Source organism: Xiphophorus hellerii, chromosome 7, assembly GCF_003331165.1.
Source record: "Xiphophorus hellerii strain 12219 chromosome 7, Xiphophorus_hellerii-4.1, whole genome shotgun sequence".
Classification (NCBI taxonomy): Eukaryota; Metazoa; Chordata; class Actinopteri; order Cyprinodontiformes; family Poeciliidae; genus Xiphophorus; species Xiphophorus hellerii.
The window spans coordinates 30,919,353-30,945,073 of NC_045678.1; the positions used below are offsets into that span (position 1 = coordinate 30,919,353).

Genomic DNA, 25,721 nt, shown 5'->3' on the forward strand with positions numbered 1-25,721 from the left:
GTAAAGTACTAAAAATGAAATAAATTAATAAAAAGTCAAATTAAAAATGAAAAAGCCATGAATATTAAAATAAAATAATAAAGAAAAAATATTCATAAAATAATTACTAAAGATAAAATAAAATAATAAATATGAAAATAAATCATTTGAAATAAAATAACCAACTTGATGAATAAAAATAAGAATAATTAAAAAAAAAATTTTTGCAATCAAAGGTGAATTTTATTTTGCCAGTTTGAAACCCGATAATCTTCTGACCATGGATCATAAAGTCAGAGGAATCGTGACAGAAGGATATTTTTTCTTTATCTTGTTTTTACATAAAACCATTAGAACCAGTAACTGTTTCTAATAGGAACCAGTAATGAGCTCAGGCTCCTACCATCCCTGAATGTTGCATATTAATTGGGCCGGCTGGGCGTCTGACATGCAGGACCATCAGAATATGAATAATTTGTTGAGTTTGTGAATCATGCATGGCGTTTTGCTGCGGGAGGTCCAGGGCTCCACGGTGATTGGGTCGGGCAGAAACGTGTTGCTGGGATGACTCAGAGGTTTCCATCAGCGCCCCCTGCTGGCCAACCTGTGGCATTACAATTCACACAGTGTCAACAGAAAACCCTGATTTAGTCATTTAAAATAAAACAAAGCTGGATTTAGTAGCTAATGGAAACATTTGCTGATTTTTCCTTTTGTTGATCTTGTCAGTGCGTCGGAAGCCGTTGGTCCGGCGCCGAGCCGCTGCTGGCTGCGGCGGAAAGCCGTCCACCATCGGCTAACGGCCGCCCAGCGCAGCAACTACGACCTGCGGGAGCGGCTCTGCATCGGCAGCATGACCGCCATGGAGGCCGCCGTCTACCAGCAGGTGCCCACCGACGAGGCCGAGGCCCAGATGTTGGTCAGCGCTGACCTGGACGACATGAAAAGTATGATCTGATTATTATTCTGTTGGTTTATCAAGTTATATTAAGTTAAATTCAAATCAATCAAATTATCAAAAATGATCAGTTCTGTTTTATTATTATAAAAGCTTTTCTAAAGCATAACAAGGAAATCTGTCATCAGTTTGTATTTCATAGTGAAGATCTGGCGCCACCTGCTGGTTGAGTCGAACAAACTGCTGAGATTTACGGCAGGATTTTATTCTTCAGAATTAAAACTTCACTTTATTTGATGGGAGGATGAATTTATTAAAGCAGAGAAACATAAATAAAAGTACAAGTAATCAATAAATAAAATAAAATCTAAAGTAATAAATATTACATAAAAATAATGAAATAAATAAAGTATTAAAATGAAATAAATAAATACAAAGCAGGTTATTAAAACTAAAAATAACGTACTCAAGGAAATAAAATTATTTTATAAGTGAATGAAAATCAAATTAAAGGACTAAAATAAAATAAAAAACACACACAGGGCAATTTAATTAAAAATAAAAACAAAGTGCTAAAATTAAATTGAATAGACTATAAAAAAGTAAATTATAAAAATCTGAAATAAAGTTCTAAAATGAGGTAGTAAATAAGTACTAAATAAATAAATACAAACAAATAAAACATTTTTTCTAAATAATGAATAATACAAATATTAATCCCAAAATTAAATATACTGAAGCCCAAACGTGGTGAATATTTTGGTAAATAATACCACATAATTTTGCAGATTTTTTAAACTTATTAAGTCAAACTAAACAAAGTTGCATTTGATGTAATGAAGCCCACCTGCACCTGTTTACATGTAAACTAAATAAGACAAAAGTGTCAGTTTCATCTGAATCTTTTAATAGGAGATTTTCTCATAAATTGTTATAATTTCTCTGACATAATTTCCGGAGTGTTTTTCTCCAGAGGAACTATCTGCAGTCGAAACTCTAACGAGTTCCTGTGTGTGGAAAGAAAAGCAGGTTTCAGAGTCAGGAGGCGTTAATTAACGGGCGGTGGAGTCGATTCCCCTTCAGCGGCGACCCTGCCTCTGGCGGTTCCTGCATCAACCAGAGCAGAGCGGCCATCGACTGCTCAGGAGCCATCTCCCCTGAAACCTGCAGCGCTTCACATACAGGCTGCATGCTAGCAGCTGCTCTGTTTCTGTCCGACAAAATGTGCAAAATACATTAAACATGAAGACGGACTAATATTTAGCTACTTTAGGATGTTAGCTTCCTCTGTTCCTTTTTTTGAACACTAAAGGCGGGGAATGAAACCAACCTGGCAACACAAAGGCTAACAGTAGTAGCTATGCTAACAGTTATTGTTTATTGAACGGATTCTCGACTAGCTAAACACATTTGACTAAATATGTTTTCATTTTCTCATTAACCTAAAGATATTAGGTTATTTACTTGTGATCAACTGTTATGATTAGCTAAAGCTAACACCATCAACATGAGCTAATGCTATTAGCTACAACTACAGCATTAGCTAGAGTTAATGCCAGTAGCATGAGCTAACACCACTAATTATCAATGAGATTATTTGCACGGCATATTCCAGCAACAGGGAAGTTCAAAGTGCTTTGCTTCATAAAGTTAGTTAATGACATTAGTTATAGCTAAACCAGTAGCAGATGCTAATGCCATTAGCAGGAGCTAACACAAGGTCAAAACAAATTGTGAGGTAATGAAAGGATGTTTAAAGTAGCAATGAAGCATCTTTATGTCTTTTGTAAAAAATGTTTCTTATAAATTAGAGAAAATGTTTTTATCCTGATGCTAACCGCTAACAGCTTGAGTTAGAAACCCACCGACTCGCTCCTCTTCATCAGTTTGGTTCTCCTCATCTTCATCACCTCTTGTCATTTCTGCATCACTTTAACTTCAACGAGTTCGGTTCAAATCTAAACGTTACTCAGTGAGCTAGCTAGCTTAGCAGCTACGTCCAGGAGACATTTTTACTGCCGGCTTTACATCTGAAATAAACTTTTCTCAAATAAAGACCCCAACCAATCAATCAATCAAGTCTATTTGTACATATCGGCAATGAGTCAGCTCAAATGCTTTATGTCATCAAAGCAGAAGAAGAAATTTAAAACAACAATAGAGAAAAACATTTTGATGAGTTCCATCTCCATAATTATAGATACTCGTCAATAAGTTGGTCAATGTTTCACTTATTGTTCCAGCAGCCGAAGTCAACGGCGTCAAACTGAAGGAGAAACTTTCCTCTTTCAGCTTTAAGGATTTATGAATGAAAACTTGATTTGGTTTTCCAATGTGGGCGGCGTGTCAGAAACTGTTTTGGAAAAGAGGCGCAGCAGAAATAGAGGTCGTTCCGTGTCCTCCCCTGATCCGCTCCCCCTGTTTTCCAATCCGTCGATAAAAGAGGGCGGCGCTCCACCGCAGCATCAATACCTCCGTTTCCATCCTGCAGCCTCAAACTTTCCCTCAGATTGGCCTCCATGCTCCCACCGCCCAGCGGGCTGCAGGTTCTGGTTTCTGCGCCCTCGCAGCGTGTCGGCTCGGTTCGCGGGTCCGGATCGCTGGATGATCAGAGCAACCGGTAGTGGAGAGGCGGCCGGCAGGCGGAACGCGCGCTGGAGATGACAGACGTTGAGGGACGGGCGAGCCGCGGCGCCGGCGCTTCTGACAGGCAGCATGAGCGGCGCTGCAGCGCGCTGCGCGGCTTCGGCGCCGCCGCCGCGCAGCAATACGAGCGCCAGGGCTCCTTCTCCCTGGCGGATGGCTCCGAGGACTTTGAGGAGTTTGTTCTGGACTTTGACGACTACGACCTGCTGGAGTCGATCCACAACCACCTGGAGGCGCCGCAGGAACCGAGCCGTGAGTCCAAACCGCCGAGCTTTCCCTTCGTTAGGAGGGAAAACATCCAAAACCAGCAGGAACCGTGGGGGATTTCCACTGTGGACGAGATGCCCACTTAAATAACTTCAATTCAGCCTCATTGGAGGGTTTTGCAGCAAGTTCTTCCTGACTTTGACTAGGACACTCCAAAACCTTAACTTAGTTTTTTGAGTTATTCAGAAATAGGCTGGCTGATGAGTTTCATTTACACTTTATGGTCCCAGCAAATAGTGAGATATTCTCCTTCCATATCTTCTGCTAGAGAGCCCCACATCACCACACTGCCACCACCGAGCGTGGCTGCAGCTGTTCTGTTTGACTCCAGACATAAAACTCGTTAAAACTGTGGTTTCCGTCATGCAGGAACCAAGTTAATAAATGACTGAGGAGCTGAAGGAAATGATGAAGGAAACATCTGAAATGTGTGGTGTGTCGTTCATTCAGTCTGTTACCCCTAAATGAAATTTTACGCACCAAATCGTCTTTACAGGCCACCTAATTAGATGCAACATCAAAACAAGATCCTAAATTAGAAACTTTTTCTTCAAAACAAGATTAAAAAAACTTGATAATTTGAGGTTGAAAACAAAATGAGGAGCAAAACAAGTCAAACTGAAATGCAAAGCTTGTCAAAAAAAGAAAGAAAACAAAATAAATCGAGATTTAAGAAACTCGTTAAGACGAGATATGAATTTGTAAAGTTTTGGGGTTTTTTCCGTTCCATTCGGGTCGTTTTGTCGATCCGGGTCAGCAGCGGTTCTGGCTTTCCCTCTGTCCCAGGGAGGCCATTTTTCTCCTTCTGAATCATGACCTCTGACCTTTACTGATTCAGTGAGTGTAAACTACTGCCTATAGTTTTAGCTCTCATATTACTGGGAACTATTACATCACTGTCCTGGAGATCTGGTGCATTCTGGGATATTTTTACATGACTGATCGATGGAGCAGGAAGTGACTTTCCATGATGGGTTTGGGTCTCATGAGGCGCGCTGACGGGCGGCGGGCTGCAGAATCGAGTCGGGACTTCCTGCCTGGCATCGATCAGCGGCTCCCGTTGGGGTCAGCTGCAGCCGAGCGGAAACATCTCATTGACTAACGCAGCGGTTCTGCTTTTTAAGCTCTGGTTTGGACCCACAGAACATCAGCATTAGGTTTTACTCCTTCAAAGTGTAAAACAGAAACAGGAAGTAAAACGGAGCCTTTTTTTTTTTAACCCCTCCAGGGTCTTTTGTGGGCTCTAGTGTCCCTTAAGTGACAGTAGGCTGACAGGAAACGGGGAAGGAGAGGGGGGAAGACATGCGGCAAATGTCGTCGGGTCCGGGAGTCGAACCCGCGACGGCCGCGTCGAGGACTCAAGGCCTCCAAATACGGGTCGCGCTAACCGCTACGCCACCACGGCACGCCCAAAATGGAGCCATTTTTAAACAATAAATATGATCATAATGAATTCATAAACAGTGATAGAAAGTTAACTAAGGCAGGGAGGATTTAGGCTACATGAACTGTTAGCATCGGTTTTTGAATAAAAAGGTTCTCTGTTGTTCATGTGGAGTTCCCCAGGGTCCAGTTCTTGGACTCCTTTTGTTTAAAATCAACATGTTTCTGTTAGTTGAGATTATAACAAGTAACACACACAGATCTCATGTGATGTCACACTTTCATGAACTTTGTAGCTGGCAGCCATCTTGGTAGGCAGTTGTTATGACAACAATAAGCAAGTCACAAGCTCAGAACTAGCTCTCATCTAGTCACCTTCCTGTCTAACTTACAAACAATATCAGTACATTACAACTATTAATTGATGACAGTTTTTGAGTTCTCTACTCACCTCTGTGTAACATGTTACTGCCGAACTACCAAAATTAGCTTGGCTAATGTAGCTTTTCTCTGCTAGCTAACATAGCAGCTACGTGTTTGAAAATCCATTTTGCCTACTGAGGCGGCGCAGATCACTTCCTGTTCAGGCTGGTGGGAACGTTGATGAGGTTGCTCATTTCTGTAGCTATCTATGATAAGCAGCTCTACGTTAGAGCATCACCAGGCGACTCAGAACCCTTTGAAACACCAAGACGATTTAATAGATATAGAGTTATAGATCTAGGGTCAACGCACAGCTTCAGTTATTCAAGCTGGAAGCTAGAGATCAGGATGACCTCTGACCTCTGACGGTCCCCCAGTGGGCCTTCTACCTGCTGCAGAACATTTCAGAGGACTAAAGTCTCAGCATCAGAGAAACTCATCCAGCGTTTCTCTTTAGTGGCTTCAATTTCTGCAGAGAATACACTTTAAAATATTTCTGTTGTAAATCACTAAACGGTTTAAAGATCCTTCCAGATAAAAATCCAAATGTTTAGCGTTACTTTTAATCAATAACTGGAATATTATTGATTGTAGTCAATAATATTTGTTTCTTGCATGTTGTTTTAATTTATTTTTCATCATGTAAATCACGTTGAACTTTAATTTGCTTTATGGTCCCATTTTTTTAACGATTCTTTTAATAAACTGGAATATCATCGCTATTATGTCATCCAACCATACAGATGTTTTATTCAAAATAAAACATCAAATAAACCAACATAGCTGCATTTTCTACTCCAATAAATCATGCAACTGTATTGGAAAACATTTGAAAAAGTTAAATTTGTCTATATTTTACAGAACATAGTTTCTGTCACTCAGTTTTTCTCAGAAGTGTTCGACTCTCTGCTAGTAAAATAAGTTGTTAAATTTGTCGCTCGTCACTGTTTTGAAAAAGTTTCACTAGATTTATCGCTAGTTTATTTGTAAAAGCAAAATATATCTCTGAGTTTGTCACTAATCAGTTTTCTGTAAGAAAGTTGCTAAATCTGTCGCCAGTTGCTATTTTGAGAAAAAAAACCTTCAAAAAAACAAAACATTTGTTGCTAGTTGCTCTTTTAGTGGAATTGTTCTGTTTCACTTTGAGAACGTTTCGTCTTTATGCCTCTCTGATTTTTTATTCCCGTTTGATTTTTCAGGCCACAGGTTTGAGGACAACCCCGGCGTTCGGCGCCACCTGGTGAAGAAATCCTCGCGTTGCCAGATGTCGCGGTCCAGCATGAGCTCCACGCCGCTGTCCAGTCTGAAGAAGAAGAAGCGAGCGGCGGATAAGAAGACCCACGAGGTCCGAGGCCTTTCAGGGCAGTTCTGATGCGTTTTCGCGTCTCTACGGAGTTTAAAAGTGGATATTTCTGCTCCGCAGCTGTTTGTGGAGCTGAATGAGCTCATCGTGGACAAAGACCAGGAGATGCGCTGGAAGGAGCGAGCGCGTTGGATCAAGTTTGAGGAGGACGTGGAGGAGGAAACGGACCGCTGGGGGAAACCTCATGTGGCGTCGCTGTCGTTCCGGAGCCTGCTGGAGCTTCGCCGCACCATCACACACGGTAAACCGCTACTTCCTGTTCCAGGTGATGCTAACCTGTAGCTCCTATCAGACTCTAGTTCTAAGATTCGTTCCTGTCTGTTTTCCAGGCGCCGTCCTTCTGGACCTGGAGCAGAATACTCTGCCCGGCATCGCCCACCTGGTGGTGGAAACCATGATCATCTCGGATCAGATCAGAGCGGAGGACCGGCCCAGCGTTCTGCGAGCGCTGCTTCTCAAACACAGGTCAGCCAGCCGACCGGTTCTAGGTGTGTCAGAGATTCTCTTTCAAATATTTCAGAAAATGGTGAGCACTGCTGGCATATCAGCAAACTAGCATCTCTGAACTCATGGGAGCAGCCAATCAGCGCCGAGCAGTTCTTGGATTGGCTCATTTGGTAAACAGCGTGTCAGTTATATCGCCCTCTACAGGGTAAAATGTGTCAGTGCTCACCTTTCGGTATGGTTTGTGCTTCAGGAAACGGGAAACAGTGAAAGCTAAATGCACAAATTTTTTTCAAAGTTAGCAAAACACGCTAAAGCGCTAAACCAAGAGCCAACAAATTCAGAGCTGGAGACACTTCCACATCCTTCTTTCATCACCTCACTGCTGAGAACCAAATCATTTATTTTAAAATTAGCGAAAGATTTTTCCTTTAACAGCTGGACATCTGATCCTGGTTCAAGTAAATATTTGCCAGATTCTTCCTCCTGGTAAAACGTCAAACTTTCCTCCAAAAAAAGATGCGACTAACACATCAAGAGATGATGATGCTGATTGAGATCCAATAAAATCGTCCGAAGCTTTCTCCACTGATCCAACTTATTGATCAGTGAGTGATTTAACGAAAGCTACCATGAGTACCATGTTTATATTGCCATTTAGCATTAGCTTTCACTTTTACATTGGTCAATGTTTTTATTGTCATTTTGTAGCACTTTAAGTGCATTATAATATTTTATAAATAAAATATTATTAATAAAAACTGTGTTGATGTAGTGCTTCAGCATTAGCTCCTGCTAAATACTGTGTTGGCTCTTGAACTAATGTTTCTGATTAGTGCTTTGGGGTTAGCACAGCTAGTGTAAAGAAAATAATTATTGTTTGGTGCTTAATATAGCTAATCCACGACATGTGTAAAGGTATAGCCAACACTTTAATTTGGAATAGTTTTCTGTTGAACATTTGGGAATTCAGCTGAAGAAGCAGGCCAAAGCAGGGCCTTTTTTCTTCCCCGCTGACAGACACCAAGCTATAAAATTTACACTCTGATAGGAGTTACAGACTCTTTGGCGCCTCTCCCCGTACCTGGCGCGGCCCAGGACGAAGTCGTCCGCCCTTTGACTTAGATAAAAGCCAGACATCGGAGCTGAGATAGGGGGAGTCCCAGGATCTCTGGGTGTTGAGGGAGTTTCTGATTGGTCAAAGAACGGAACGCCTTGACTGCATATATTAAATAGGGAAACACCTCTTTCATTAAAAAGTACAGGTCAGCAAGCCAGAGAGAGAGGTTTTTTTCCATCTTTTCCTCCACATTTTGGGCGCCTTTGTCTGTCTTTTGTGTTCCGTGTTGTCTGTCTCTTGTCTGTATAAAATGTATATCTCTGTACCTCTGCAGCTTTGTTGTCGATTGCTTTGTATGAGATTAAACTCCGTGATCTGTGACGTCAACACGTTTTGTTGTTGTTTCGTTTTAATAGCACGCGGTTGCGGGTCGCTCATGGAGAACGCCGCTCGATCCCGGGCAAAAGGAAAAGAGGAAGGATCCAAAGGTTTTGTCCAAAGCTAGCATTTAATGATCCTCATTTTTTAATACTAGCTTCTTAGCTAGCGGTTCCCACTGCTGGAGGTGAAGAACAAGAAGTGACTTCAGGATTCCTTCCAGAGTGAGAAATGAGGACGTCGTCATCCAGAAGCCGCTTTGCTAACCTCAGTCCTGCCGCCATCTTGTTTCTAAAGATTAATGGGTTTCTCTTTACACTTGTCCAAACAGTCAGATTGGTCCATGACCTTTAACCTTTAACCTGCCAGCTGAAGCCTGTGATGCTGCAGCAGAATTAGCTGGCTGCTTTCAGCACTCGACAGATGGAGCGAAACAAACCACCAGCTGGTCTTCATGCGCTCATTTCGCCTTCCATGTGAATCCCCAGGGCGTCACAGGCGGCTGCTCGTTTGGGAAAAACAAACGCCGCTATTAGAGTCATCATCGGCCTGAGGGATCAGATTTACGACACGGTCAGGGGCGCGTTTAGGTGCTGCTGAAATCCAGCTCTTTTCTCTGAGCGCTATAATGGTCCCAAAGGGAGCCGCCTGACATCAGCGTGACTTAGCGCCCCACTTTGCGCTCTTTTGTCTCGGGGCGATGTCACGTCCAATTTCACGGGCGCTCTTACAGGGCCATGTGGACCTCATGATGGCGGTGACGTAACCCGGCGGTGATGTAATGAATCTGCTGAAAAACCCGAGCCAGTGGGAAAAATTCCTGTCTAGGAGGGCTGGGATGTGATCACCATGACACGCACGGAGAGCAAGAGTGATAAAGTTACGCAGCCGAGACTGTTTGGTTCAGGCTCTCCAAACTTTCCGCTCTAAATAAAAACAATATTATTCATTTTCTGCTTTATTTAAGTTGACAAAAACAATGACATTTATTTCACACAGTAAAAGACCAAAATTCAATTCTCTTTGCAAATCCACACCTCTGTAAACTCCAAGAAAGGTTTTAGCCAAATTTGTCCCCATTTACTGTAAATAAGTCAGATATTCTCTTAGACGTCATATTTTCACATGGATTTGGATGCTGTCCGAAATAAATGGCTCCAAATTAAAATACTTCAAGAAAAATTTAGTCTGAGATTTTGACATTTTTTGGATCAGAAAGATGATGAATGATGTCTTAATAATAATAATAATAATACAACTGAAGCAACTGCAATTTAACTGACTGGAGATGCATTCTGAGATTAAATACAGTAGCCTGGAAGGGTTAGCAACATACCAAAGCTAAAAACACAACAACCACAGCAGAAGTCATGATGAAGCAGAAGTTAAGGTGCCTTCTGTTTTAGCATAGCTTCATTTAACTGGTTCTGATTTTGCATCTATTTATTTAGTATGCCTTCAGTTTTAGCATATATTTTCTTGTATTGTAAATTCAGTTTTAATATAAGTTCAATGTTAACATGAATTCAATTTTAGCATAAAATCTGTGTTAGCATAACTTTGGTTTTAGCCTGCGTTATGCTAAAACTTAAGCTTTTGTTTTTAGCATAACTTTCATTTTTTGCACATATTTATTGCTATAACTTCAGTTTTAGCATAAACTCAATTTTAGCATTAATTGCATTTTAGCACAACTTTCATTTATTAGCATGACTTCCATTGTGGCTTTGTTGGCCCTTCTGGGCCACCGTAGAAGAAGGATCCAATCATCTTGACACCGTCTTAATGAGAAAACGAGAAGAAAATCGTCTGAAGGAATTGCTGCTCCTAGGAACCAACTCAGAAAGTCAAAGAACAGGATGATTCTGACAGTGGAGTCATATTTGCTTTTCACAGACTTTTCATTCTGGTTTCTTTGATTCCTCCGCAGCCACCCGAGCGACCTGAAGCACCGTTTCCACCGCCACCAGTCGTCAGCCAGTCTCCACGGCAGCTTCAACCACAACCACGTCCAGGAGACCAGCCTGCCCCTAGTGGCCGAGGAGAACGACGACAAGGGGCCGGTGTACGACCCGAAGCAGGACGTCTTCGTCAGCCTCTTTGTAAGAATTAAAGGGCCGGTACAATGTGTTCTCTATCCACATTGAGCCATTTTACAGCACAATCCAGTAACTATGCTAACTTCAGTTGCTATAAAAATAGTATATACAGTATATCAAATTTAATGCCTTGAAATTAGGGCTGTGTCTCTTTAAGAAGCTTCTGCTCTTTCAGAAACTCTACCTTAAGGAAGTCATTACAACATGGCTCCTATATTAACCCTTTAACAACATTTTTACCAGCGCTGCATATTCCAAAGTTAGCATGTTAGCTAACCTTGGAATAGGATCTTATTTTTTTCTTGTACGCTACGGTATTTTATATTGAGTAGAGTAAGTCAATGTTTATCAACATACTAGTTATAGCATACATGCTAATAATAGCAGTTACGCTAACATTAGCATTTAAGCTAATTTTGACATAAAATCTCAATTTAACATACTGAACAGAGCGATAAATGTTATTCAATATGCTAGTGATAGCATACATGCTCCACAAGGTGTTTGCTAATTGCTACTGGCTAGTCTGAAGGAGCTGTGTGGGATCTGTGCCCTGCCCTGCAGCTGCACAGATCAGTTGCAGGGCAGGGCTGATCTGTGAGGCAGAATCTTATTAGCTTGCAGCTCAGAGGAGGAGTTTCTGGTTTGCATTAGGACTAAAGACGCACCAGTAAGCAGAAGTTTTGGTTTGGTGCTCACGTGTCGGATGTGACAGTAAAGAGGGAACCCTCGCCGCTGTTTTTCCTTCTTAGAAATCCCTCCACCCTGTGCCTCCAGAGCATCATCCAGGTGCTGCCAGGTCCCTCAAGCTGCTCGCCAAGATTCCCAAAGACGCCGAAGCCGTCATTGTTCTAGTTGGTAAGCGTTTCGTTATTTTTTGAAAGTGCTGCCGGTGACGGAGATAAAGCCGCTCCTCTTGTTGTTGTTGTTTCTCAGGATCGGTGGAGTTTCTGGAGCAGCCTGCTATGGCCTTCGTCCGGCTGAGCGAGGCCGTCCTCCTGGAGTCCGTGCTGGAGGTTCCCGTCCCCGTCCGGTTTCTCTTCGTCCTGCTCGGCCCCAGCCAGTCCAACGTGGACTACCACGAGATCGGACGCTCCTTCGCCACGCTAATGTCTGAAAAGGTTCATTTTACAATGCCTGTGTACTCTGTTTAAGACGTAATTCACTCCCCAAATGTTAGCATTGAAGCTAACATTAGCATTCTAGCTAATCTTGTTATAAAGGGTCATTTTATACTGAATGGAGTAAACCAATGTTACTCAACATGTTAGTGTCAACATGCATAAAATTCATAGCATTTTAGCTAATATCATTTTAGCTAGATTTCGCTAGCAAACCAATGCTTGTGTTTGAGTACTTGCAGGATAGCCTCAAGCTATTTATAATATTTTAGTTAACCTTGGAATATGATTTAATTTTAGCTTATACCCTACAGCAGTGGTGCCCAAAGTCGGTCCTGGAGGGCCGGCATCCTGCATGTTTTAGTCTCTCCCTGGTTTGTCGCACCTGGACCAAATGACGGCTCAGTAGAGGCCTAAGAAGAACATTGACCTGCTGAGAAGGTTGTTAGTACCACCAGGGAGAGAACTAAACATGCAGGATGCCGGCCCTCCAGGATCGACTTTGGGCACCACTGCCCTACGGTTTTTGTACTGAGTGGAGTAAGTCAATATTTATCAACATGGTGATGATAGCATGCATGCTAATGGTAGAAGTTGGGCTAACATTAGCATTTTAGCTAATTTTGACATAAAAGCTCAATGTAACATACTGAAGTGAATAAATGATCGTCAACATGTGAGAGATTGCACACATGATGTTCATAGCATTTTAGCTAACCTTAGCATTTTGCTAATTTTAGGGTATATTCGTAAGATTTGCATTCTGAATCAAGTAAGTCAGTGTTAGTCAACATGCTAGTTATAGCAGTTAAGCTAACATTAGCATTTTAGCTAGTTTTGACATTAAAGCTAAACTTATGATACTGAATGGAGTAAATCAATGTTAGTCAACATGCTAGTGACAGCACACATGCTGTTCATAGCATTTTAGCTTCATGGATGCAGAGCAGTGGAGAGAGGAGGAAAGTCAAACCATCTCTTCCATCCATCGGCCAACGATCCTATCCCCTACTCCAGCATCGTTATAACCAATCGGCCACAAAGAGAAGCTGCAAAAGCAAAGGAGGTGGATTAGCAGTGCTTACCAAAAACTGATGGTGTCATCCAGAACATGTTACTGTTAATATTGTCTCATTGCTGTCCTGTCCGGTTCTGTTTGGTTGCAGAACTTCCATGAGGTGGCGTACTTCGCAGATGACAGGCAGGACCTCCTGAACGGCATCAACGAGTTCCTGGACTGCAGCATCGTCATCCCGCCGTCGGACGTGGAGGGCAAAGACCTGCTGAAGACGGTGGCCGACTTCCAGAAGCAGCTGCTGCGCAAAAGGAGGGACCGAGAAGGCAAGAAGCTCCCGTCTGCTTACGGAGCGGAGCAGGACAGCAAAGGTACCGGGCCAGAACCCGCAGCAGGCACTTTCAATTCCTTTCTTAGTTACTGTTTTATTTCCCCATTTATTTTGTCTTTTATTTATTTTCACATTTATTTATGTATTTTAAATTTTTCCCCATGTTTTTTTTATTTATTCTAAAATGTATTTTCTCACTTATTTACTGCTTTATTTCCTCATTTATTTATTTTCTAATTTGTTTATTTACTTTATTTTTCATTTTTTACATTCTTATTTATTTCCCCTGTTTGCTCATAGATTTTTTCTCATTTATTAATTTTTTATTAATTTATTGTTTTACATCTTTATCTCCTTATTTCCTCATTTATGTATCAAATGTTTTATTTCCTTATCAACTACCTAAAAGGCCCCCGCGCCACACCTTGAACTCCCTGACCTGTACCTTCCTCCCTGCAGCCGAGGCGAGTCCGGAGGAAGAGGAGGAGGCGGAACAGGAAGTGGACCCTCTGAAGCGCTCAGGCGTCCCGTTCGGGGGCCTGATTCACGACATGCGCCGCCGCTACCCGCAGTACGTCAGCGACCTGCGGGACGCCCTGGACACGCAGTGTGTCGCCGCCGTCATCTTCATCTACTTTGCTGCTCTGTCGCCCACCATCACGTTCGGAGGCCTGCTGGGTAATCTGCGTCGCCGTAGCAATCACATTGCGCGGCGCGCCGCCGCTGACGCTTCTCTGCTCTGATTCTCGTTCCAGGGGAGAAAACCGAAGGCCTGATGGGCGTGACCGAGCTCATCGTTTCCACGGCAACGCTGGGAGTTATCTTCTCCTTGCTGGCCGGTCAGCCGCTCCTCATCATCGGTTTCTCCGGACCGCTGCTGGTGTTCGAAGAGGCTTTCTACAAGGTGACCAGCCAGCGAACCGGGTTGGGATTGGTTAGCGCCCGTTAGCATCAGTTAGCATCGGTTAGCAGTGGTTAGCATCAATTAGTGTCGGTTAGCATCAGTTACTGTAGTTTATTATGGGTTAGCATCTGTTAGCTTTGGTTAGCTCGCTAACTCCTTATCTGTCTCAGTTCTGTCAGGCGCATGACTTTGAATACCTGACCGGCCGCGTCTGGATCGGCTTCTGGCTCATCTTCATCGTCCTGGTGATCGTGGCGGCAGAGGGAAGTTTCCTGGTCCGCTACATCTCACCGTTCACACAGGAAATCTTCGCCTTCCTCATTTCCCTCATCTTCATCTACGAAACCTTCTCCAAACTCATCAAGGTGACAGATTTTTACTTTTAACACTTACTTGGAATGAGACAATTAATCTGCCTTCTCCCCATGCTAACTAGAAATAACCTTGAAATCTAGACTAGCATTCAAGATTAGTTCAAATAACCTTGAATGCTAGCAACCAAGGAAGCTAGCATTGGTAGCATAGCGACCAATGACAGCAGATAAATGGTTTTCCAGTAACTAAGTTGTTTCGCCACCCTTAGCACATCTAGCAGCGAGTACATGAGGATGATTGACAGTGTTAAGCCCCTCCTCCTGCCTCTGATTTGTTGTTTTTGTTGCATTTCTTCAGACAGCGATGGCAGCTCAGGGAGGAGATTGATCTTTTCACAGATTATCTGTCTCATACTCTAGCAGTTTGATGGCAGTTTTAACAAATGTGTAAAAAACATTTTTTAAATAGAATTTTACAAACATTTAACACTGGAGAACATATTAAGAAACCAAAATAAATAAGCAAAACAATTGAAACAACAATAATATGGATGATGAAGTCTCTGTAGCCAAAATTGCATTTATGGGACAGGGAAAACAGGCAAAAGGGGCAGGCCGGGCTTTTATGAAAAAAAAGAAAGAAATGTGCAAACTAACTGCTTTGCTGGCTGTTAGATGTTTTTAGTATTTTTCAAGACCAGATTGTCCTGAAACCAAACTTCCTTTTCAACAAAGCTGAACAGTTAAACGATGAATATCTTCTCCTTATTAAGCTAACGCTAACCCCTCTCAGTGTGGCTAACAGTGGTAGCATCTTCTGGCCTCCAGGTGTTTAAGGAGCATCCGCTGATGACGGTTTACCCGTCGGACTCCACCGTGGATGTGGATGGTCCGGTCCTCAACCAGCCCAACACGGCCCTCCTGTCCCTGGTGCTCATGATAGGAACCTTCTTCGTTGCTTTTTTCCTCAGGAAGTTCAGAAACAGTCGCTTTCTGGGCGGCAAGGTAAATACTCACCTCTGACTGTTAGGAGTTTATGCTAACATTAAATTACATCACATTATGCGTTTTTTGTGGCATCCTTTTAATGTACATACACATCTTATAAATAATGGGAAAGTGAAGATTCTTGAGACTCCAATGATGCATACCGATCAAAAATAAACACAGCAAACGCTTTTATCAAACCACTCAGAAATATGAAATAATGTCCAACGTTTGAAGCCTCAATATTGTGTTGGTGTAGCGCTTTAGGATTAGCTTCCTCTACATATCATGTTGGTGTAGCATTTAGCATTAGCTTCCTCTACATACCATGTTGGTGTAGCATTTAGCATTAGCTTCCTCTACATACCATGTTGGTGTAGCATTTAGCATTAGCTTCCTCTACATACCATGTTGGTGTAGCATTTAGCATTAGCTTCCTCTACATACCATGTTGGTGTAGCATTTAGCATTAGCTTCCTCTACATACCATGTTGGTGTAGCATTTAGCATTAGCTTCCTCTACAAACCATGTTGGTGTAGCATTTAGCATTAGCTTCCTCTACATACCATGTTGGTGTAGCATTTAGCATTAGCTTCCTCTACATACCATGTTGGTGTAGCATTTAGCATGTGTGAAACTAATGTTTATGATTAGCACTCTAAGGTTAGCACAGCCTTAGAGCGCTGCTCACTACTGGTTGGACTGTAACATAGCGTATAATAGCATAAAATAGCGTATCGTAGCTTAAAATGGCGTATATTAGAATAAAGTAGCGTACCAGCAGTGGAAATGAGGGATTCTCTGCCTCACTCAGTTGAGATTAGGATCTTATTAACCGTTTTAGCTGCCAAATTAACTCCTGGTTAATTTGCTGTTTTTTGACGTTTTCTCACTTTTCTTTCTCAGGCTAGAAGAATTATCGGCGACTTCGGGATTCCCATCTCCATCCTGCTGTCCGTACTGGTGGATATCTCCATTCCTGACACCTACACTCAGGTGAGCTCAGGCTGTGGCGTCCGTCGCCGGCGACATTATGGAGGTCTCATCTCTTTACGTTTGTCCTTCAGAAACTCAATGTGCCGTCTGGGTTTTCCGTCACGTCTCCCGACAAGAGAGGCTGGCTCATCAGTCCGTTCGGAGACAAGCAGCCGTTCCCAACATGGATGATGGGAGCGTCCGTCGTTCCCGCTCTCCTCGTCTTCATCCTCATCTTCATGGAAACGCAGATCACCTCGTGCGTCTCCCTAGCGACACATCAGGATGTTTACACGTCGTTTACGGCGCGTTTCAGGGCCAATGGAGATAGAAAACTCAGAAATGTTGATATTAATCTAATTTATTTTCAAGTTTTTTCCAGAAACTTTCTTAGATTGGAAAGTCGAAAATTTGTGCGGAAAAACATGAATTGTTGAAGTTAGTCTGAGAAATTCTTCAGAATAAAAAAAGAAATTTCTGAACTCCAAAAGTTTAAAATTTGTGCAAAAAATATGAAAATTCCTGAGATTGAAAAGTCAAAAAATTGATTTGGTAGAAAAAAGTCATAAATTTGGGATTGACAAATTATTTTAAAAAATAAATTTTTTTAAATAAAATTTTTTTTTATTTCCAGACATTTTTAGACAATAAAATATCAGACATTTATTTTTAAAATGTCTGATTTTGAAAAGTTGAAAGTTTGGAAAGAAAATTTGAGATTGATCTGAAATTTGCAACAAAAAAAAAACGTGGAAATTTCTGAGATTTAAAAGTTTTAAAATTTTCTTGAAAAAAACGTTAAACATTTTTGACTTTTGGAAATTTTCTGAAATTTCAACGTTTTTCTAGCAATTTGTTGACCTTTAAAATTCCAAAAGTGATTTTTTTATTTTGGTTTTTACTTTTGTAATTTTCTCAAAAATGTCTGACGTTAACTTCAGAATGTTTTTTCAAACAACTTTTCAACCAGTGGAGCTCAGAAAGTTTCAAGTTTGTTTCTAGAAAATGTTTGAAGATTAATCAGAAAGTTTCTGAGTCTTTAAAGCAAATCTTTGGTTTTGAAGCTCAAAAATTTCCAGGTTTGTTTTTCTAAAAAATTTCTGAAATTGATTTCATGATTTTTGAATTTGATTTGAGTGAATCTTTGACTTTTGAAACTCAGAATTTTCCATGTTTATTTTCCAGAATATTCCTGAGTTTAATCTCGTCCTGAGTTTTTTGTCTGATATTTGTTCGTATTTTTCGGCCCTGATTTGCCGTCGTTGCCAGTTCTGCTCATTTTTCTCTGCTTTTCTGGACTCAGGCTGATCGTCAGTAAGAAGGAGCGCCGCCTGATGAAAGGCTCCGGCTTCCACCTGGACCTGCTGCTCATCGTCGTGCTCGGCGCCGTCTGCCCGCTCTTCGGCCTGCCGTGGCTCACCGCCGCCACGGTGCGCTCCGTGACGCACGTCAACGCGCTGACGGTGATGAGCAAAGCCACGGCGCCTGGGGAGAAGCCCGTGATCCAGGAGGTGAAGGAGCAGCGGCTGACCGGCCTGCTGGTGGCGGTGCTGGTTGGTGAGCAGAAACCCAGCCCACAGCTCTTCCTTCCACTCAATTTTCCAATAATAATATAAGGGGATTGATGTCTTCTCACAGCGCTCTGCCACAGATTTAATGCTACTGCTGTAAAAATGTGATTTTCAGAGAAAGAGTTTTTGTTGACTGGAGGTCAAAGTTATCTAAATTTAAAGAAACATCAGTTCTGAAAAATTTATCTATATTTTTCAATTAACATGTTACTTTTTACTAGCACATTTTTTTCTTCCACTTAACTTTCCAGGTTTTCAGTTTTTGGCAGCTGTAAGACAAAATTATCAACATTAAAATAAATAAAAACCAACTGGTAAAATTGCACTAATATTTTCCTAAAACATGTAATTTTCCTTGCAGTTTTTCCTTCCACTTAGTTTTCTAAATTTTGTATTTTCCCTTCACTGTAAACTAAAAATATTAAAATTCAAACAAAGATTAGTCAGTTTTATTTGTAAAATTGGACACATCTTTCAATTAATGTGTTTTTCTTAGCAGTTTCTCCTTCCACTTAATTTTCCAAGACTTTGGTTTTCGTCAGTTATAGATAGGGGCAAATTAAAATTAACACCACTTCTTGTTTTGTAAAACTGTTTTTAAAAAGGTTTTGTTGGTAAAATTGCATTAATATTTTTCAAATAGTTTTTCCTTCCACTTAACTTTCGGGGTTTCTACCTTGTGTGAGCTGTAACCCAGAATGATCAGACTGAGCGTAGTGAACCTCCCAGGCGTTCTGGCTGGGTTCGGCCCAGTGGTGTGATCATGTGACTCTCCTGCGTCGCTCCAGGCATGTCCATCGTGATGACCGACGTCCTGCGCCACATCCCTCTCGCCGTCCTCTTCGGCATCTTCCTCTACATGGGCGTCACCTCGCTGACCGGCATCCAGCTCTACGAACGCATCACGCTCATGGTGACTCCCGCCAAGCACCACCCGGACCACATCTACGTCACCAAGGTAACCCGGATCCGTGGCATCTGTGCTTCAGCTCCAGGTTTGCCACGGATTCGCTCCCTGGCCGCATAACGTCTGTGATTCTGGTGCAATAGTTGTTTTAAATCGGATCTTCGTTAACCGTCCTCCAGAATTTCTAAATGTCTTTCAGAAACTTTGGCTCCATTTTTAATTATTGTCAGCAGTGGCTTTCAACTGCTAGCTAAAGAGTTAGCTGCGCTAACCCAAAGGCACTAACCATAAACATTAGCTCTGCTAATGCTAAAGCGCAACACAAATATAGTAAATAGCACAATATATAACTGTTGTACTCAGCAGAAGCTAGCAGTAATGTGCTACACCAATAAAGTATTTAGCAGAAGTTAGCGCTAATGTGCTATAGCAGTATGATATTTGGCAGAAGCTAATGCTAAACCAACATGGTATTTAGAAGAGGCTAATGCTAGAGCTCTAACTTTAATGAAAGGAAGCTAAATGCACTCAACATTTTCAAAGTTTAACCATTTATATACAACGTTGTAATTAAAACGTGCAAATAAACACACATAACAATTTCTTTCTGAAATAAGAAAATAAACATTTTATTGCTTAGAATTCACAGACAGCATTCCTTTAGTGAACTCATTTAATTTCCCTTTGGGGTTCATAAAGTATTTTTGATTTTTAACTTAATTGAACTGAAAAAATGAATCTGCAGCTAAAAATCCTTCTAATATGTGGAAAGTTCAGAACTTTCTGCTTAACATCAATACAGGTTATTTATTGGATTAATAACTGGATAAACAGGAGATTTTCTTTTTCATGTAGTAGCAGGTGAAGATAAAACTGCCAGTAGAGAAGTGGAACATATTTACAGACAAATCAGGTTTTTTTTTTTAAATCTCATCTAAATGCAAAATGTTTATATTTTTTAACATTTCTGTTGGGTTTTTTTGTGTCTTTTTTTAGTCTGTTTTCACGAACATGTTTTTCTAAGAAGCCTCAGAGTGACATCAGTTCACCCAGTGTCCACTAGATGGAGCCAGAAACGCATATTTTTGTTTCCCTGATGGAGGAGAGACTTTGTGGCTGTTCTGTGCTTCAGGTGAGGACGTGGCGTATGAACATGTTCACCGTCATCCAGCTGGCCTGCATCGTGGCGCTGTGGGTGGTGAAGTCCACCGTGGCGTCGCTGGCCTTCCCCTTCATCCTCATCATGACCGTGCCGCTGCGCCGCCTCGTCCTCTCCAGGATCTTCGAGGAGCGCGAGCTGCAGGCGGTACGTCTGGCCGCCGCCGTCGCCGCCGCGGTTCAGCGACACGGCGGCCAGTGCCGGCCATGTTGTTGCTCAGATTAAAGCTAATTTCACCCTGGATTTTTTTTTTTTCACTGGAAAATTTTTAAAGAAATAACAAAGATTAACTTTAACATGATAATTAGATATAGATATTTATTTTTCTTCAAGTTTTTAACCGTAAAGAGACCAAATTTATTCTGGAACCACAGTAACTTTAGAAGTATAATAAATAAAAATAAAACCTCTTAATAATGTTCACTAAAACTGTTGAGCAGATTTTTAATTAGTTTCATCGTCCAATTTGTTTTAGTTTTAATCTAATCTTTAATATGAAATTTACCCTGTAAATTAAAATGTAATTACTTTTCATTATTACATTTTTAACACAGAATTAATTGTCTTCAATCAGTTATGGCATAAAGTTAAAGTGTGAATACTCAATATGTTTGAAATGTTTTCAAATAACTTTATTTTTCTTACATGAAGCAAATAAAATATAACTTGTTAAAAATAAAGAATTTCACAAGTTTATCAGTTAAAGTCTTATTACCAGGATTAAGCCATAATAATAGAATATTAAACTTGTAAAAATATTAGATTAAGGTATTGACACAATCTGTCTTTCTGGACTGAAAATTGATTGGTCTTGGTTACCAAGGTTACTTCGACCAATCAAAAGGCTCCAAAGGATCACAGCAGCCAGCCAATCAGTGACGAGCTCTTATTCACCATCAACAAAGTTTTTCTTTGGACAATCTCAGAACAGGATTTTCATAAACGCTGCTTAAAAACCATTTTCAGTTTTAATCTGGTTTTTAAATTAAACTGATAACTGAGCCTCATCCAGGTGTTTTATAGTTTTATCGTTTTTGTGTAAAATCACCATTTTGTTGCTCATTTTAAGACGATTTCTCCTTTGCAGCTGGACTGCGATGAAGACTCCCCCAATTTTGACGAAGACGGCCGAGACGAATACAACGAGATCCACATGCTCGTCTGAAGATCAGAACCCGGTTCCTCCTGCGGCGCCGCCGGATCGAAGCACAGAACCGAGTCACACACTGGATGAAAACGCACCTTCGCTCCGTTTCCATCCAGAAACCAGACGCTTCAGCATCTTATGGATCCTTTTGTCCCTTTAACTTCTCTGCAGGTCTGGGGAAAAGTGCAATGGGGAAACAAACATGATTTATTTTCTTTTTGTAAGGAGAAATCAGAACTGCCTGTAGTTGAGCTGCCTCTTCCTCTGTACTGCCGTTATCGCTTTCACTTTTAGAAACTAACTTTCTGACAGCTGAACTTCCTGGCCGTCTTTAAATGTCGTTTTCTGGTGGAAACTCAGAGGAAATCTGTTAGTAGTTTGACCCCTGAACTTATAAATACATAACTCACACCCACCCAACCTTAATTTTTCTACTCTGTTTATTTTCTGGTGATTTTGTGTAAAATTCAGTCAAAATCTGAATTTTGTAGAAGGACAGAAAATGGGACAAAAATGGCTGATTTTTAAATTCAATCAGTGTTGTTGCATAACCGTTATGTAAAGGTTTTAGTGGGAATTTAGTGGATTACGTCACAAAATTTCTTCTTTACAGTGACATTTATATACTGATCTTTTAATCTACTTTAAAAAATCTGGTTCAGAAAGACGATGGTGCATTAATGCCATTGTAGATGGAAAAAAAAGCAAATTTCTGTCAAAAAACGCAGAAATTTGGAAATCGATCTTGGATTGGAAAGTTTTCAGTTTTTTCTAGAAAATTTCTGAGATTGATTTCAAACTGAGTTTTTTTTTTTTCAAGCAAATTTTTGACTTTTGTAACTTTTTCAGATTAATCTTAGAAATATTCTGAAAAAATTTTGGAAATTTCAGAGTTTCAAACATCAAAATTTCTCGACATTTTAAATTTTCTGAGATTTAAATTTTTTTGCAAGAAAATGTTTGACTTCTCAAACACTTCTTTTTTTTTTAAATTAATCTCAGAAATCTTCTAGAAAAATCTATAAAATTTCTGAGTTTAAAAAGTTGAAAATTGTCAAATTGAAACTCAGAATTGTATTTTTTTGTAGAACATTTCTGAGATTAATCTCAAAATTTCTGGATTTTTTGGTGAACATTTACTCTTTGTTTTTGTCTATAATACGCCTTCATGCAAAAAACTCATTGTTGCACAACTTGAGAAGCAGTTTGCAGTTCTGGTGTTATTTATTAATCACTAACAGGATCATCTTGACGTAACTTTACGATCTTAATGAAAAGAAATCACGTCAGCAGAAAACCGTAGTTGAGCATCAACAGCTTGTCCATGATGTTAGCCTGAGCAGCTAACTGCCAGCTGCTTAGCTACAATCTTCTACACAGTTTCAACAAGAGAATGTCAATATGTTAGCTAATGTGCTAATGTTTTCTTTGCTAGCATAAATTAATCAGTTAGCTCTGAGTTGCACTAAAGTTAGCTGGTGTTGCTGCTTTTAGCGGGTTGGAAACAGGAAGTAGTGCCTCAGATCAGGAAGTTATTTCATTAGTTCTTCATAGTGTGATCCTCTCATCTGAAACCCAGCAGCTTTTTGGATAGCTAGTAATGCTAATGTTAGCTAATGTGCTAACAGTAGCGTTGCTAATAAGGTTCAGCTGAACAGAACTTATTATCCCAGTTTTGTGATAATTACTGTTTGTTTCTTTCTCTGTGGAAAAACTACAAATTACTGAATATTTAAAGTTATTTTATTACTTTCTGAACTCTTTAACATCCCAGATTTCGCTCAAATCAAACATATTGTCTCATAAAGACGTTCTGTGTAAAAACTGAACAAACTGCCCCACTTCACTTTGAGCCTGCAGGGTTTCTGTCTCAGAGGAAACTGACCTTTGCTCTGTAAATACTCCCAGCACCCAGTTGGACCGTTTGTGTACATAAAGCGAGCGACGACCAAACTCATGTACCGACTCAGAGGGGAGACCGGATTAAAGAGGCAGCGTTTCGCCGTTTCCTGTGAAGTGAGGCAGACTGTAAATGCATGGAGGTTTATTTCCCTGACTGATCTTTGCAGTGGAGCTCACACCTGCTGCAGTGTGTGTTCAAACCTGCAGCTAATGAGCCGCTTTGCACCAGCGCTCAGCAGGAGGTTCCCTGGAAACGAGCCGCTTCGTATCGGACCTCACCGGGTTCCTCACCTTCTGCTCATCATACAGCTGAGTGTCACTTCTGGGTTTTTTCTCAGGTTTTGGAAGTTAAATCACATTTCAGCTGCATCCAAAGCCTCCTGCCCATCGTTTAAAAACATCCAAACTGGTTTTATTTGTAATCATTAGTTTGATGTTTAAATCTGAACTTTTCTCAAATAAATTAAAACTAGCAGCTCTGACTATTTAACCTTTCTAAGTGTCAAATAAATAAAAACTGTTGGCTCTAAATCTCCGTTTGAAATTAAAGTTTGTGTAAATTATATTTGTTATATAAATTAATTCTAAAAGTAGAACATTTTATAGGAAATTCTCAGATATTTAGTGTTTTTCTGTTTTAAAGATATTTTTCATAAAAAACTAATGTGCAAAACTTTTTATTAAATTAGAAAATTATTAATATGTTTATTTATTTTAGTAGTTAGTAAAATACATTATATTGAATATAAATATTACAACCCACAAGTTACAGCCGTGGAGTTTTAGGGCCAAAGTAAGAGAGTTTTTAAAAATATTATGAGAATAAAGACAAAAATTGTTTTAGTGAGAAAAGGCGTTGATAGTTATTAAAAAATAGTTTTCTTCTAAATAAAAGAAACAACAAATAGAGGTGTTAAAAGATGAAATATTTTATTTGTAAAACTAAAAACTTCACAAGATATTAATCAAACTTCATTTTAATTTTTTTTTAAATTATTTTTCTTTATGAAATTCTAATAAAACTGCTGCTTCATTTTCCTAATATTTGACCTTCTGGTTATATTCCCACTTTATTCTCATTATTTTGATGTTATCATCATGACTTCATCCTTCCTTTATTATAAATTTATTTCTGTCTTTTAACGACTTTATTCTGACAATATTTTGACTTTATTATGTGATAATTTATTATTAAAATAAATAATGATCTTATTTTTTATAAAAAAATAAACTATATATTTGGCATAATAAGAAAATGTGATTAGTTCTAGCAATTATTTAATATACTTATCCTCACTTTAATTATAAGTTCATTATTGCTATAATAATTATTACAGTTATTATAATTAGATATTGATTATGTACCATATACTTTTAAATAATAATTGTTTATAATGTTAAAATAAATTATTTGGATGATTTATTATATATTACATTTTTAACTAATTTACAATAAGTTATTAAAATAATTTATTAAAATTATTAGTATTATAAATAAGAATTATTTACTCTAATAAATTGTCTTATTTTTATAAATATAATAATTTATTTGTTTTTTATATATAGTTTTGCAATGTTTTCACTACATTTTATTAATATTATGATTTTATTTTTGGCCCTAACATTCAGTCATAATCATCATGTATTTTCAGATTACAAATGTATCCAGGTTACCATGGAAACCCTGATTACTCGTTTCTATGTTACGATCAGCTGGAGGAGCTGATCCATGTTAAAATACCAGTGATGAAAACACAAACAGTGATTTAAATTTTCTGCCAGTGATGATGTGACTTCTCCACATTTCGTCGCCATGGCAACGAGGCGGACCACCCACGGTGATCTGACTCTGGTCGAATCGACCTTCATCACTCTGAGTGAAGACCTGAAGCGTAAACACAACCTGGACGTGTGAGGAGAGACACAAACTGCAACAGAGATGAACTAATGCATTCATTCATTCATTCAGTCACCATGACTGTAAAGATGGTTCACAATTGTTCTACATTATATTTTGTCTGAAATAAAAATGAATGGTGTGACACTGGAGCATTTAGTTTCTGTCCTAATCTACAGTACGTCCCTGAGGGACACCAAGAGGTTTTATAGTTTATTATTTTTCCTTACAGCCAATGTTCAAAAAATGAAACTAAATATGGAAAAAAATGCTGACATCAATGTGAGCCGATAAATTGGCTCAGAGGTTATCGCCATAAACGATAATGTTGTTTTTAAAGTGTAATAATGCAAGAACACATTCTCAATTTTAAATTCTAATGAACATTTAAGACTGAAACTGGCAGACATTTTAAATATCCAAACAAAACATCAGAAACAACAAATAATGTTTTTAGGTCTCTGTAAACAACAACAAAAAAGGGCTAGTTTAAATTAAAGAATCAGACTGAAGACTTTTATCATTCAGTTTTTGGTAGAAAGAGAAACAA

The 25,721-nt window shown here is 39.8% G+C and overlaps 1 protein-coding gene across 2 annotated transcripts in view; it reads left to right on the forward strand.

The window, feature by feature from the left end:
- slc4a3 (solute carrier family 4 member 3) overlaps positions 1 to 21,462 on the forward strand; it is a 30,441-nt gene extending 8,979 nt beyond the window's left edge. The window contains exons 6-23 of one of the 2 annotated variants that reach the window (XM_032568004.1): positions 709 to 926; positions 6,796 to 6,941; positions 7,020 to 7,200; positions 7,289 to 7,424; positions 10,772 to 10,943; positions 11,693 to 11,798; positions 11,877 to 12,061; positions 13,228 to 13,447; positions 13,867 to 14,085; positions 14,163 to 14,311; positions 14,482 to 14,676; positions 15,454 to 15,630; positions 16,520 to 16,609; positions 16,681 to 16,847; positions 17,892 to 18,145; positions 18,948 to 19,117; positions 20,199 to 20,372; positions 21,313 to 21,462. In XM_032568004.1, coding sequence (XP_032423895.1) covers positions 709 to 926; positions 6,796 to 6,941; positions 7,020 to 7,200; positions 7,289 to 7,424; positions 10,772 to 10,943; positions 11,693 to 11,798; positions 11,877 to 12,061; positions 13,228 to 13,447; positions 13,867 to 14,085; positions 14,163 to 14,311; positions 14,482 to 14,676; positions 15,454 to 15,630; positions 16,520 to 16,609; positions 16,681 to 16,847; positions 17,892 to 18,145; positions 18,948 to 19,117; positions 20,199 to 20,372; positions 21,313 to 21,390 — 3,037 coding nt within the window. In that variant the 3' untranslated portion in view covers positions 21,391 to 21,462. Of the gene's footprint in view, positions 1 to 708; positions 927 to 3,419; positions 3,776 to 6,795; positions 6,942 to 7,019; positions 7,201 to 7,288; positions 7,425 to 10,771; positions 10,944 to 11,692; positions 11,799 to 11,876; positions 12,062 to 13,227; positions 13,448 to 13,866; positions 14,086 to 14,162; positions 14,312 to 14,481; positions 14,677 to 15,453; positions 15,631 to 16,519; positions 16,610 to 16,680; positions 16,848 to 17,891; positions 18,146 to 18,947; positions 19,118 to 20,198; positions 20,373 to 21,312 lie in introns of those variants that run through there. The other variant, XM_032568005.1, reaches the window with a different exon arrangement.
- The last annotated feature ends 4,259 nt before the right edge of the window (positions 21,463 to 25,721 follow it).